Below are 16,166 nucleotides of genomic sequence, written 5' to 3' on the forward strand. Positions count from 1 at the left end.
CACCAGGAGAATCCAGGGCCTCAAACATCTATCCTACACAGATAGGCTAAAAGCCCTGTCCCTCCACTCAGTTTCATACAGGCTCCTTAGAGTTGACCTCTGTCTGGCATACAAAGCAATCTCAGACCCAGTCTTGATAGAACTGCTGCATATCCACAAGTCAAGATCCACTCGAGTAACCTGCACGCACGACCTCAACCTGGTATGTGACATTAATAAGACTTGTTGGTGGGACAGATGTGTGCCCCAGAGACTCCCTCTCCACATCAAGCAGAGTACATCATTATTCCTTAAGAGCAGCCTGGATAACTGGATGGGAAACAGAAAATGCACTCCTGGGATTCCACGTGTCCCTGCTGGACAGGGGCTTTGGGTGCTAACTTTTCAAAACATGGGCTAAACTCCAGGCTAGGCTTAGGGCCAATAGCCTAGTAACTTCCTATGATCCATACAAAAACAGACCAAATAAGCAAAAAAAAAAAAAAAAAAAAAAACACAACAAAGTACGGTTGTGTACACTTCCCATAAATGTAGATGTTCGAGTGTATTCACTGTTGCAGTCATTAGATTTGGGTTATCTGCTTGCAGGTAGCCCTCAGTCGGCCTGATTAACAAAGTCTTGGGTCCTGAGTCTGTTGCTGTCCCTTCTGCCATGACGTCAGGGGTATAAAACATTTAGCCAACGCCATTACATCAGTTTTTCTTGCCCCAGATGTCAGGTGCCCCCCTAATGGGGAGCAATTAAATATAAAAGTACAAAGATATACCTCCAACAAAAAAAGCAAATACACCAAAAAGGCTTTTAAGTATAGTAAAGGAAAGTAGAGGTATAGCCAAAAGAAGTTAGGGGGCTGGAGGGAAGGTAACCAGGACTGCAACAGTCAATACACTCGAACATCTACATTTATGGTAAGTGTACACAACTGTACTATGTTCTTCGTGTTTCACTGTTGCAGTCATTATATTTGGGTAGATTCCCAAAGCTATGGTTGGGAGGAGGAATTTAGATAGGATTAGGGCCAGCTATAAGGCCCTGCAAGACTGCAGTAGCAAAGCCAGCTCTGGATTTAGAGAAAAAAGGCAAATGATAATGCTTGGTGAAAGTATGTACAGAACTCCAGGCAGCAGCTTCTAGGATGTCCTTGGTAGGGACACCTCTAAGAAAGGCTGTAGAGGTAGATGGAGCCCTGGTGGAGTGAGGTCTGATCCCCTGTGGGAGAGGTTTTTCATGGTGCTTATAGCAGAAATGAATGCAGTGGCTTATCCATTTAGAAATGGTTTGCTTTGAAATAGCCTTCCCCTCTGCCCCTGCAGCAAATGCCACCAGCAATTGTTCAGATTTCCTTTGAGGTTTAGTTCTATCCAAGTAGAATCTAAGTTGTCTGTGCACATCTAAGGAATGCAGTATCCGTTCCCCTTTATTCTGTGGATTGGGAAAGAAGGTTGGCAAATGAATGGACTGACTAAGAGCCACACTGGATACCATCTTGGGCATGAAGGATGGATTGGTTCTGAGGGACACCCTGTCTGCGTGAAAGATGATGAAAGGCTCCACTGCCATAAAGGCCTGTAATTCAGACACCCTTCTAGCTGAAGTGATTGCTAAAAGGTAAGCTGTTTTCCAAGAAAGAAATTCTAAGTCTGCAGTAGCAGCTGGCTCGAATGGAGGTACAGTGAGTTTCTCCAAGACAAAGTTAAGGTCCCAGGCTGGGGTTGGAGCTCTCCTGGGTGGTCTCAAATTTTTGGCCCTCTGAGGAACTGCTTGAGCAGTGGATGAGAGAAGAGGGGAGGTTCTGTGTTATAATGAGCTGAAATGGCTGAGGCGTGGAGTTTAATGGAGGAAAAAGACAGGCCCTTGTGAAGCATCTCAGTTAAGTATTGTAAAATCTGAGGTAGGTTGGGTGCTGCTGTGTTCATCCCTTGAGACTGGTTGCAGGCACAGAATCTTTTCCATTTTTCAGCATAAGATTTTCTAGTACTAGGCTTCCTTGCTCTAAAATGATATCCATCACAAGTTTGCTGAGGGATGGTAAAGGAGAGATTAAGTAATTAGCCAGGCTGCAAGGTTCAGTGTTAGAAGCTGAGGGTGCAGAATCTGGTTCTTCTGCTGAGACAGCAGAGAAGGAGTCTGAGGCAGGTGCCATGGAGATAACAGTGACACACTGCGCAGGAGGGGGTACCAGTGTTGGCGCGGCCAGTCTGGAGCAATCAAAATCATTCTTGGTTTGTCCTGTTTGATTTTTATTAGTACTTTGGAGAGCAGGGGCAGAGGGGGGGGAAGGCATAGACTGATAGGTTTTACCAGCTGAAGGACAGAGCATCCACTTACCAGGCTTGTTTGTGGGGAGTCCTTGTGCAAAATTTGTCCAATTGGTAGTTCTGGGGAGAGGAAAACAGGTCTATATCTGGGCTCCCCCATTTGCTTGTCAACATGTTGAAAATCCTTGGTTCCAGTTTCCACTCGTGTGGGCCATGAGTTTTCTGCTTAGTCCATCTGCCAGTGTGTTTAATTTTCCTGACAGGAATTGAGCTTGTAGGTGCACTTGGTAGCTCAGGGCTGTGTTCCACAATGCCATGGCTAGTCTGCCGAGGGGGTAGGAATGTGTACCCCCTACTCGTTTATGTACCACATAACAGTGGTATTGTCCATCTTTACCATTAATTGTGCTGGAAGAATGTGGTCCTTGAAGGCTGTCAGAGCATTCTGTACAGCTAACATTTCTTTTTGACTGATATGCAGGTGCGTTTGACTTTGGTTCCATTTGCCCTGAATGCACTTCCCTGCTAGGTGAGCCCCCCATGCATAGTCTGATGCGTCTGTTAGGGTTTGGGTGGCAGGGGGTGGTATGAAAGGTAGTCCCTTGTTTTGGTGGCAGGCCTCTGCCCACCAAAGAAACTCCAGGCATAGGCAAGGTATGACAGGAATCATTGTTTCTAGGTCTTGAGAATGTTGACACCATAGGCTTTTTAGATACCACTGTAGTTTCCTCATATGCAGTCTTGCATATGAAATTAGAAGAATGCAGGAGGACATGAACCCCAAGGCTTGCAGTATTTGTCTTGCAGATAGCAGGGTTTTTGTGGCCACTTGTCTGAAGAAGGCTGTGAAATGAATTTGTTTCTCTGGCGTGAAGTAAGCCATCTGGGAAGTTGTATACAGGCTTGCTCCCAGGGATATAACTTGTTGACAGGGTACCAGGTGTGATTTCATTTTGTTTATGGTGTACCCCAGACAAGTTAGAACCCTTTGTACAAAGGCCAGATGATTCAAAAGTATGTCATGGCTTTCGGCCTGAATTAGACAATCATCCAGGTATGGGTACATTTGAATATTTTTGCCTGCAAAAATGCAATAACTGGAGCTAGGCACTTTGTGAAAACCCTGGGAGCAGTAAATAAGCCAAAGGGCAATGCAGAGAACTGATAGTACGTGTAGCTTGCTGTACGTGTAGCCTGCTTTGAAGCATAGGTATCTTCTGCAAGATTCCCCGATTGGGATGTGCAGGTATGCTTCTTTTAAATCTTTTGTTGCCAACCAGGTATCTTTGCCTAGCATAGGAAGTAATTGGTGAAGGGTCAGCATCTTGAATTTTGGAATCTCCAAAAAGGTGTTTAAAGTAGACAGGTCCAGGATAGGACGCCATGAATTGTCTTTTCTGGGTACCAGGAAAAGTCTCGAGTAGAAACCTTGTCCCTTTTCCTCTTCTGGTACCAGGTGAATAGCCCCCATGCTTAAGAGAGAAAGTACTTGTTTTTGGGCCTCTGCCCACTGATTTGGGGGTAGGTCCGGACACCCGTTTGGTGTTGGCAACGTGTGTAAGTGAAATCTGTATCCCTGGGACACTACATTTAAAACCCATTTGTCCTGGGTAATTAGTTCCCAATTCTTGCACGAAGAGCAATCTTTCTCCCCAAAGGGGCAGTCAGTTAATAAGTGCTTGTAAATTTTAAAAGGAAGTCAATGAGACAATTTACCATAGGGGGGAGTCTAATTATTCCCAGATTTGGAAGTGGAGGCCCCTCCACTGCTTAGTTCTGTGTGTCCCCTGGGACTGAAACCTGGTGTTTTTGCTGTGTCTGGGTTTGGCTTGAGAAGAACTGGAAGGGGCTGGAAAGGACCAATTCTTAGGAGGGTCAGTGCCTACTAAATGTAGGAGGCTGAACTTGTAAAAAATCCTTCACAGTTTGCATAGATTTAGCTTTATCTTCCATCTTTTTAAGAACTTCCTCCGCCTTGTTGCCAAACAGGCAGTCCTGATTTAAAGGAGCATCCAACAGTTTAGCTTTAAAATGATCAGGCAAAGATTGCTCCTTAAGCCAAGCATGCCTTCTGAGCACAGAGACCCAGTAACAGCAGCCCTGCAAGAGGCCTCTAATGAATCAAAACCACATTGCAAAGTATGCTTTCCAACTTGTTCAGCAGAATGCATTAAATCCTGTAATTCTTTATTTTCAAGTCAGGAATCAACATCATTTTCTGTTTAAGCAGTCCAATAACATGTTGCTGATACTTTAACATATGAAACTGGCAGTTTAAAGCTCTAATGGCCAAGGCTGCAGAAGTGTAAACCTTCTTACCCCATCTATCCAGCGCCCTGGAGTCTCTATCAGAAGGGGTAGGATTTTTAGCAGTAGAAGCCTTAATGCCCTTGGGCCCCTGTGAAATAGTCTCTGGATCTGCAATAGGATTTTTAAAAAGGAACTTGTGGGACTCATGGACCCTTTAGTATCTGTCAGGTTTTCTGGGAGCAGGAGGCAGGGTATCAAGGACCAAACTAGATTCCGAAAAAGCATCATCAACAATGTCTAGTATAGGAGGAATAGCTAAAGGCCTATGCTGAGGTAGGAGAAGGAAATCCCCAAGCCTCTTTTTTGAATCAGAAAAATCCTGGCTTTCCCAGTGGAAATGCTAGGTTTCCCCAAAAGAAAAATCCTCAGGAGGGGAAGCAGAGGGAATGGAGTCCTCTGCATCAGAATCTTCATAAGTAGACAAAGGCAAATCTAGATCATCAGAAGAATCAGAAACAGAATCCTGATCAGAAGATTCATAATCAACTTCAGTCCTAGGCCTCTTGGGGGGGGGGGGGTTGGCTGCCCCTGATTACAGTTAGTAGATCTTCAAACATCCTTATCATTTGTTTTTTAGGCATAAAGGCCTGAGCATGTGGCCTGGGCGTTGGTTTTTTAGGCATGGATCGAGATTTAGGCCTAAGTAAAGAAGGAGGCGTCTGTTTAATATGCAAGTCCGTAGGCCTGAATACACCCTCAGAAGCCGGTGCCTGCACAGCGGCTCTGGACCCATCCAAGGTAGAGACATCCATGGGTTCCACAGTTGAAGCATCTCACGGCATACCAGACACTGAATGGGTCTCAGTGGAGGCCTGCGAATCAGAAGTAGTGGGTATCAGGGGCTGCAAAAGCACCTCACTGAGTACCGGCAAACTGGCGACTGGCTTAGGAGAAGCGTCATCGGCAGTTTTGGACCTCGGCGGCCTCTGTCTTTATCTTTGCGTCTTTTTGGAATCCCGGTAGTCGGATGGCTAACAGACGACATTTCTGGATAATTAAACCAAGAACCAAAATATTTAGAGGTGCAAATATACTGACAACGGATAGTGCGCGGATTAAATAAAGCACAAAACTGACAGCAAGGTATGTCGTGGTCAGGGCCTAGGCAAGGAATACAGTACGAATGAAAATCTTTACGAGGTATTTGCTTTCCACAAGTAATGCAATTATTAACTTTTACTGACATCGGTAAGGAGCAAGAAAAAGTTTCACCAACGGGGTACTTAAGCTTAGTTGAAGACTTTGGTTCTGAAACTCTAAAACGAAAATTTCAGGAGTCGGTCGACTGGCACTTGCGAACTGCTTCTGCTTCGGGCACCACACGGCAAGAAAGACTGATGTAATGGTGTCGGTTGCATGTTTTATACCCCCGACGTCATGGAAGAAGGGACAGCAACCGACGCAGGACCCAAGACTTTGTTAATCAGGCCGACTGAGGGCTACCTGCAAGCAGATAACTCAAACGTAATGACTGCAACAGTGAAACACGAAGAACATCATCTGTGGCTAAGTAAAAAATAAGCCAAAACATTTCCAAGCAGGACCTCAAACCAGGCAACAAGTAATAATAATGCTATATGGCAACCAAAGGCAACAAACATTTCAAATAAGTATCACCCAAAGCAAGTGGTAGATATTCATAGGAATATAGGCAAAATCTCCAAAAAAAAAACTAGTCTAAACCAGTCTTGCTACTGTGAAGGATGAGCATTGAGAAGGACTTAGCTCAGTCTGACCAGTCAAAAATCCTGTCTTCATAATTTAAGGCATATATGGACATAGTCCATATAGCAAGCAGGTCCCTCTATCCAAAAACAAAGAACTGCTAACTTGAGCTTGGTTTTCTTCTGAAACAAAGCAATCAATAATATAATTTTACTTAAATTTAAATGTCCGATTAATTTCACAAAAGGTCCGATTTAAAGCTTAATATGAACTTGTGGTTAAAAACACAAGCGAACAGTAAAAAATAAAAATATATTTTAACAACTGATTAATCTACATAAAAGTGACCCAAAGAGTACTGAGACACATTAAAAGGTTGGTAGCCGATGACGCACTGTTTAAATCTGAACAAACGCAGCTTCAGGTAAACAGTGGGGAAAGCCGTGTAATAAAAAACGGTGATTTCTAAACCACATGTTGATAATGAAAAAATGTACTAATGGAATATAATAAAATAACTGCTAGAATACCAGCAATGAAACAATCACTTGAGTTTGGAACCTTATTACATGCACTTTAAATACTTCCAAATACATTCCATATTAATTCAGCTAAAATATAAAGTATTATATCCTAAAATATAAACAAAATCTTTATATGAAAGTCTGTCCTTTGCATTAAAATTTTGAACAGACAATGAATGTATGCATTCTAAACCAGTAACTTTTAAACACCTTTATTGAATTATTACTTAAGACATAGACAAACATCCATTTATGTTTACGTAAAAAAAAATGTTAATAGTTAAACATTATACAGCGTGTATATTTTTATATACTTCTAATCACCCCAAAATTAAATAAATTGATGAATCCCTGCATTCCCTTACACCTCAGTCATTCTCCAAAACATTTACTGTTCCCACAATTTCCATTTTTTCTACGTAATTTGCTCCTATTTCTAAAGATCTCACATACACTTATTTTATCTTTCTTGCAATATTCACTACTTCAAATACAGTTGGTTTAGAGTCCGATTTCCATTTTCTAGTAACTGCTTTTTTGGCAGCCACCAGACTGAAACTTAACAAGGCCTTACTATGTCTAGACAATTCAGATCCTGTATCCCAGCTCAAAAATTCATTTCCTTACACCCATTTGCCCACCCAGTATTTCTGAGAGGGTATTCTGTAACATACCTCTCAACTGTACAGATTTTCACTTCGCATTTTTCGTCCGTTTTTCATAAAATTGTGGTTTTCTGGCAAGTCATTGAAGACTGAAGTTGGGAAATAATAACAGACATTTGAGTTTCAGACTTCATACCCTTCAGAACAGTCATTCTAATTTAAAACGTTATTCTATCAACTTTCTAAGTTGTAAGAGCACTATTTAAAAAGTGTCCCTACTTTGGGCCTTTGTCACACTTTTATTGATGGGAAGTATGCTCTGTAGGGAATGTTTCTGCCAACTCATTACACTCCCAAAGCACATGTTCCCAGCTGATGCTTTCTTCCTCATTGCACCTGCAACATTTACCATCTACCTGAAGAAAAATACTTTTGAAGTCTGCTTGGGGTATAAAAACACCCATGCAAACACTTCCAAACAAAAATTTTACATTTCACAGACTTTATTGCATATTTGGGAGTCATACATATGCCCTCCAGTTGTTTCCTTATGAATTACTTATCCAACCTCTCTTCCCAAACTTTTCTAACCTCCTCTGATTGATTCATACAGTTACTATGCATTATTTTATAATGCCATACTAATTATCCATTTTCTAACAGAAGCTTCTGTTCTAGATTCAATTAAAAAACTCTATCAGGACAGGTCTTCCACAAATGATTCCCCTACCCCTTTCTCTTTGCCTATACTCTGATATCAATTCCCAATAGGGAAGGCAGTCTCTAATCTGCAGTCCAAATGTCTTCTTGGCCTCTACCCATTTTATAACCTTTCCCTCTGTAGTTATTAGCTCCAATACCTTGGTTCCGTTGCCAGCTTCCTCCATTAAATTCCAGCCCCTTTTGGCAGAATCTCCTTTTCTCCATTCTTGTGTTGGCTTAGTCCTTAGAATACTTTCTCCAACTTTAAATATAATATTCAGGATGGCTGTTATTCTTCTTAAAGATCTACATCCAAAATGTCACTCTCTCCTTACTTCTTGAATTCCCCACCAGCTTCCTCATCCATTTCCACTTTGAATTATAGCTTTCTGCTTATGTTCTGTATATAAGCCTTAAATGTGTAGCTCAAAAAATATCCATTCAACTCAGGTAATCCTAAACCACCTCGCTCTGTTGGAAGGATCAACTTATTTTACCTCTATTAATTACTGTCCACAAGTTTGCCTATGGCTGATAAAAATATGCCTGACTTGTATATAAAACTAAACGGACTGAAATGATTTAAACTGCTTGTATCTTGCTATCCATAAGCAAGAGTTTCCAGTTTTTCAGTTTTTGTATTATATTTGGTTTAGTCTCTCCCCACATATCCTTAGTTGCCATAACAGAATCATTTTTAACCCATACTCCATGTCGCCATAAATATGGGTACTGATGAACAAATTTGTGTGTGGGCGCAGTTTACAGCTATAGTTTTTGTTGCGTTTATATTACGCTTTCGAAAACTCAAACTGTCGACAGCGTAATCAACACAAAAATGTCTAAACCCCCGAATGTCGAACACACACACAAAAAAAAAAAACCCCAAACACAACACAAATTGGTCTATGCAGGGGAGCAAGTCCCCCTGCACCTCCCACCCCCCCACCACCGCTACTTAAATATACCAACTCTGAGATCGCACTACATTGCAGTAAACAGAAATCTCCCCTTACGGAGATTTCCATTTACAGGCACGATGAGTTTCGCTTTCGACATTTTGGTGCCGACAATATCAGCTTCGATATTGTTGGCCTTCAATAGGGTGAAGTAGACCCTTTTTGCTTTGCCTTCATTAATTTTATATCCTTAAAAAGACTTGAAACTATCTCACAATGTTCTACAACACTGACATGTCCCTTTCTGGTCTTATCAGGTACAAAATAATACTGTCTGTAAGAATACTTGCACTAATTGCTAAAGGAGTTCCAATAGTGGTAGAAGGTGTAAAAAATACAGCAATGGTGGTTTTATGGTAGTAAGGGGCTACAGGCAAGGGAGGAGGGTTACGCTGGCATGCATTTACATTCCACCGAAAATTTGTGTTATGCAGCTTAAAATTTTGGGAGAAATAATCAGCTTTCAGCAGGGAATATGTGTCTGTACTAGAACTTGATTTGCAACAGTGAGGATGTATCTGGGTGATCTAGAAGGAAAAATATAAAAAGGACAGATTTCTGAAAAAATATATTAAAATAGTTGGTACAGAACACGTGAATTCAGTAGTAGGAACTAGACTAGACAGAAATTATACTTCAAAGGAACATGTGCATTTAATTGAAAGCTTTAACACATATCAAATAACTATTTCAAATCGATCATTAGCCAATAACTACTAAAATAAAAATGCAGTGTAATGAAGTAAAAATGAGACATTGGTGCTTCATCTACTGTTAAATGGATAAGAATCTAAGGAATGGGTAGTGGAAATTATTCCAGAGTTATTACGGAAGATGTAAATTTCCTCATAGGTTATAGCTAGTGATTGGGATAAAATGAAAGCGGAGTTATTTTAAGATAGAAATAAAAGAAAAAGAAATACGTTGAAGTAATGATTATTTAGAGGGAATAACAAAGGTTAAATTATTGCAGAATAGCGGGCGTCTCATAGAACAAGAAGAGGTGCAACTGCAGTGCTGTTAAGCAACCGTTTTTTTGATAACTTCAGAGCTCAAAAACTTTTAGCACAATGGCTGAAGCAACAGAAAGTAGAAAGGGTTGTTGCTAAATTTAGGGAGCCGATAAGAAAAAATAACCAAAAATCCTATAGAGGTATTTTGGAAATGGTATGAAAAAAAAGAAAGAATGTGGAAATCAAGAAGGGGCACAAATGGAAATATTTATGGTAGACCTAAGTATGCCAAGTTTAGTGGTAGATGAGGCTCAACAATTAGGTTATGAAAGGAGAAGAGGAGATAAAAAAACAGCGATGTACAACTGATCAATCTGCAGGAAAGTCTCCAGGATTAGATGGTATCCTGAAAAAGCATGGAAGCTAGGAGGGAAAAAAGTGGAAAGTGATAAAGATCTGGAAGTTTTTTTAACAGTATTTTAAAGAAGGGGAAGCACCAACAACTTGGAAGAAAGCTGTGGTGGCTGTAATATCTGAAGATGATAAAGATACATCAGACCCAGCTTCATATAGGCCCATTTCAATTTTAAACCATGATTATATAAAGTGTTTATATCTATAATAATTAAAAGAATGGCAAATGTGCTGCCAAAATTGATAGATACGGATCAATGTGGTTTTCTGGAGGGAGGCAGACACTGAAAACGTTATTAGAACAACGATGATCCAGAGGGAAGCAGAATATAAGGAAGTACCACTGTTGCTGGTGGGTCTTGATGCAGAGGAAGCATTTGACAGAGTACGCTTGGATATTATTAGTAGGGCAACGGAAGCATTTGCAATCCCTGACATAGTAAAAGGTTAATTACGAGGCTATATGAAGGATCGGAGGCAAAAATTAAAGTGGGAGGGTTCCTCTCTGATAAGTTGTGTCTGAACAGAGGAACCAGGCAGAGTGTCCTCTTTCCCCTTTATTTGTGTTATAATTGGAGCCACTGGCCAAAAAAATAAGGGACTCAAAAATTCAAGGATATAATTGGTACGGTATCAAGAAATGTGGCTTTATTTGCAGACAACATTATTTTGTACTTGATAAAACCAGTAAAGGACATTTCAGTTTTGTGGAACATTCTGAGACAGTTTCAACTGTTTTGGGGGATATAAAATTAATGAAGACAAAACAAAGACTACAGCTGTAAACTATGTATCCACACATGAATTGGCCCAGCAATACCCACATTGATTCCATATTTATGAGGACATGATAAAGTGAAGTATTTAGGAGTGTGGATTGAAAATGATTCTGTCATGACAGCTAAGGATATGTGGGAAGAGAACAAACAAAAGACAATACAAAAACTGAGAAAATTATAGCTCTTGTTTATGGCTAGCAAGAGTTAAGCTGTGGAAATGTTTTAGTCCCTTTAGTTTTATAAACAGCTCAGGCATATTTTTATCAACCAGAGGAGGCGTTATGGACAGTAATTAATAAAGAGCTGAAAAATTCTGTCTGGAGGGAAAGAAGGCAAGGGTCAAGTGGGATAAGCCGATCCTTCCAATAGAGCAAGAAGGTTTAGGATTTACCCAATTTAAAATGATATTTTAGAGTTGCACAGTTAAGGCTCATAAACATAACACAAGCAAGCTAAAATTCAAAGTGGAAAGGGATGAAGATGATGTAGGAGGGAAATTCAAGAAATAAGGAGCGTGATTTTGGATGCAGATCCTCAAGAAGAATAACAGCCATACAGAAAATTATATTCATGAAGTAGCAGAAAGTATTCTAAGAATTAAGCCAACATGAGACTGGAGAAAGGATATTCTGTCGGGTGTGGGGACTGCAATTAGGGGTACAGAGTCTGGAATTTACTGGAGAAAACTTGCTATAGAATCAGGGTATTGGGAACAAATAATTACAGAGGGAAAGGTAACAGAATGTGCAGAGGCCAACAAGACTGCAGGCTAGAGACTGCTTTCCCTATCAGGGATGGATATCAGAGTTTATGCAAAGAGAAATGGATCACGGAATCCTAAGTGAAAGACGTGCTCTGGTAGAGTTATTAGCCGAATCTAGAACGGAAGCTGTTGTTAAAAAGGGATAATTAGTAGGACATATAAAATATTGTACAACAACTATTGCAATCAATCAGAGGAGGTTAAAAAGATCGGGACAAGAGACTGGATAAACAATTCACAAGGAAACAAGTATGCAAAGTCTAGAGGATGATTTAGGATTTTTGCTTGGAAGTACTTTATACTGCAAGCAGACTGGAAAGAATTTTTCCTCAGGTAGATGACAAGTGCGATGAAAGAGGTTACTGGAAACATATGTTTTGGGAGTGTAATGAACTGGCAGACTTTAAAAATCCCCTAAGGAGTACTGGGTGTAACGAAGAAAATTATTTTTTGAGCTGGGATACTGGATCTAAATTGCTTAGAAACAGTGAGGCCTTATTAAACTTATTTCTGGTGGCTGCCATAAAAGCAATTGCTAGAAAACAGAAATCAAAGTCTGAATATTGTAACAGAGATAAAATAAGTGTATGTGGGATCTTTGGAAAACAGCAGGAGCAAATTTCATAGAAAAAAATGGAAACTGTGGGAACATCATTTATTTATTTATTTAACAATCATTGACTGAGTTAGTCCGACTTAGCTGTCACCTTTTTTTCTGCAGAGGCCCAGGAAGAAAAGTTCAACAGTTAACACATAAGCAAAGTATAGTACAAAGAATGGCGCACAGCAACGGTTATTCCGCTCCACAAAGGACGGCCACAACTGACCCTAGTAACCATCGCCCCATAAGCCTGACTAGCCTGGTCTGCAAGGCTATGGAGAGCATCATCATGGAACTCATCAACAAAGACATTGGGAACCTCCAAACACTTGACCCGACCCAGTTCGGCTTTGTTAAGGGCAGATCATGCCTACTAAACCTGGTTGACTTCTTCGAGACAGTCACCAAAGCCACAGACGTGGGAAAGGTGGTTCACACAGCCTACCTTGATCTCGCCAAGGCGTTAGACACCATTCCTCACTCAGGTATTATAGAAAAACTCACCAACTTGAACATAAACCCCTACGTCACAAGATGGGCTGCCAACTGGCTTACAGACAGAACTCACACGGTAAAAATAGCGGGCTCCAGGTCCGAACCAGTCACAAGTGGTGTCCCGCAAGGCTTGGTTCTGGGACCCCTACTGTTCGGCATATATTTCTCAGAAGTACAGGAAAACACAGGAGGACTATGGCTAACCAAGTTCACCGATGACTGCAAACTGGGAGCCATAATTGACTCTCCAGCTGACACGCACATCCTTCAAAAAGGCCTTACTGAGACAGACACCTGGTGTCAAAGTCATGGCCTCAAGCTAAATGCCAAAAAATGCATGGTCATCCAGTTTGGGAAAAACAGAACGCCCACGAATTACCACATAGGCGGCAGCCCCCTTAATACAGCAGAGGTAATAAGAGATCTGGGGACCCAGGTAGATAGTAATCTCTCCTTTGACAATCACATTACCAAAGTAGTTAGGAAATCCTTCTATGTAGCCCATCTAATTACTAAGGGGTTAGCATCTAGAAATAAAGAGGTTATAGTGCCCCTCTACTCGTCATTCATCAGACCCATCATAGAGTACAATGCCCCATTTGGGATGTACCTCAAAAGACACTTCCAACAGCTTGAAAGACCACAAAAGCACCTCACCACCTCACCAAGAGGATTACTGGCCTCAAACATATGTCCTATGCAGCCCACCTGAAAAAACTCCGGCTGTACTCAGTGGCATATCACTTACTCAGAGGTGATCTCTGCCTGACTTACAAAGCCATGTCCAACTCAGAATTGATGGACATGCTCTACCTAAAGAAATCCAAGTCACTGCGAGCCACGCGCTCTAGTGAGCAAAATCTTGCCACAACAATAAATAGAACATGCTGGAGGGATAGATTCTTGTCATAGAGACTCCCCATGCTTTGGAACAAAATTCCTAACTACATTAGGCAGAGCCCCTCACTAACACTCTTCAAGAGAAGCCTTGACTAGTGGATGGGTAACAGAAAAATACACCCCTGGGATCACTTCATTGGCTCTGCTTGACAGAGGCTCAGTTAATTAATCAATGGGGCAGCGAAAGCAGACACACTCTGGCTAGGCTTATAAATGCCCTCGGGCAGATAGCCTAGTACCTACCTATGAACCTATATCAAAAGATTGTTTGTGGTTAACAATTTAAAATTGAATATGGTACTTAACAAGTCACACTCATAATCAAGAACACAGTTATAAAGCTTAGCATAACATAATAAAAGGAATAATGTTTTGCAGAACACACTTGCACAATAATGTTTTGGAGGAGAAGTGACGTTTAAGGGGAGTCTGGAATTCAGCAATTTATGTGAAGTTGGATTGATAATTATATAAAAGAATGTGTATGTTATGCATAATGTGCTGAACTGAACATGTTAACATGGTTGGTTTTGTATAAATGTATGTTTGCTTAGGTCTGAAGTGATAATCCAATAAAAAAAAGTTAGGAAAAAAAAAAGAAACTACAGACAAAAGATTTATCATACTTTCATGATTAGTCAAACTAAACTTTAACATATGGTAAGAAGCCACAGAAAAACTACCACCAACTTCCAAGAGCAGCAGAGTCCAACAAAAATAAAAGCAAATAATCCAAGAACACTGATGACCCAAGGAAGGCACTACTCTCCAGGTTAAAAAACGTAACTTATTGTAGGTCATAAGAGCTTTCTCAGCAACTGCTGCTTCATCAGATAAACACATTAAACCAAAACTGTTTTTTTAATAGAGAAGTGAAACAGTACTAAATCACATGAACACAAAATTTAAAGAAACACAGCTAAAATATATGCTATTTAAACAGCACATAAAAACATGCACATATAAATGCAACATAAAAACTATATATTTTTTTTCCTATAAACAGGTAAAAATACTGATTTAGCTAACAAGGAAACAAACATATATAATTGCAGATGCAAAAACAAATACTCTCATCTGGCTAGTGGTCTTGACTTCAGTTTGGGTTTAATGGGTACAAACACATTAAACCCATGCCCAAAATCTCCCCTCAGCCTGATAATCAATTTAGCTTCCATCCGTTCAGTTTGATTCCTTACATCTCCTTTCTATCCTGTTCACCCTTCCTTTCTTCTACCTGCTGAAGTAAATCGAGGTTCCCCCTCTAGTAATAACACTGCTCATTTTATCATTCTGGCAACGATCAATGGAATGTTCCACTATTTACAGCATCAACCATAAAATACTTACATTTGTATACCAGAAAACTGGCTAACGTATTGTGTGTAAGCCAAATATCAAAAGAACAGTAACCAACACTGCTATTTACCACTTACTTCTTTTCTCTTTCTTCTTAAATTTTCCTTTCTTTTTGACATGATCCTTCTCATCGTCAGATGCGATATCAGGAGGTTCATGAAGACCATCGTGAGGAGGGGACGGCTCACCAGTCCGATACAGTCCAGGAAATTTGGTGGGGCTAATCTCCTCTGAGCTTGGGGTACGTGCAAGTCCTCCCCCATGCTCAGACCTGCGCTGCTCACTAGGGCTGCTACTCGGAGGCAGGAAGCATTCCGCCATTTTAGCTCCCTTCACAAATGTTTATAGCTGTCTTGGCTTCCTGCCCATGCTACCTGTGAAGAAAACATACAAAACAATGCTTATCTGCCCATTCTACCTTGAAGACAGAAGAACACAAAACAAATGATGAAAGCTCTTCTGAAATGCATACTGACGTGTAAAAAACTAATTTTCAATACATTTTAGAAAAAGGGATAAAAGGCAATAGCAAGTAATGCATACACTTTCAAGTAAGAAACATAAAATCAATAACTTCAAAAGAGTGGTATGTGACATCTGATACACTGATTAATCACAAAGCTTCCTGGATCCTGTTTGACAATATTCATCAAGAACTCTTAAAATGGAGAATTCTGTAACAGCACAGCTTAACAGACAGAACAAAATGATTAATTATTTCTCTGAGAACTGCTTTATCCTATCCAGGGTCATATGGGAAACAGAAACGTGACACACACACACACACACACACACACACACACACACACACACCACACACCACACACCACACACCACACACCACACACCACACACCACACACCACACACCACACACCC

The 16,166-nt window shown here is 40.6% G+C and overlaps 1 protein-coding gene across 3 annotated transcripts in view; it reads right to left on the bottom strand.

Annotated features, from left to right (window-relative positions):
- Positions 1-16,166, bottom strand: part of RALBP1 (ralA binding protein 1) — a 597,292-nt gene that overhangs the window by 504,805 nt on the left and 76,321 nt on the right. For all 3 annotated transcript variants that reach the window (XM_044066564.1, XM_044066562.1, XM_044066563.1), the window contains exon 2: positions 15,366-15,662. In XM_044066564.1, coding sequence (XP_043922499.1) covers positions 15,366-15,609 — 244 coding nt within the window. In that variant the 5' untranslated portion in view covers positions 15,610-15,662. The remainder of the gene's footprint in view (positions 1-15,365; positions 15,663-16,166) is intronic.

Source organism: Protopterus annectens, chromosome 3.part1 (assembly GCF_019279795.1).
Source record: "Protopterus annectens isolate FY-2018-M chromosome 3.part1, PAN1.0, whole genome shotgun sequence".
NCBI classification, from domain to species: Eukaryota; Metazoa; Chordata; order Ceratodontiformes; family Protopteridae; genus Protopterus; species Protopterus annectens.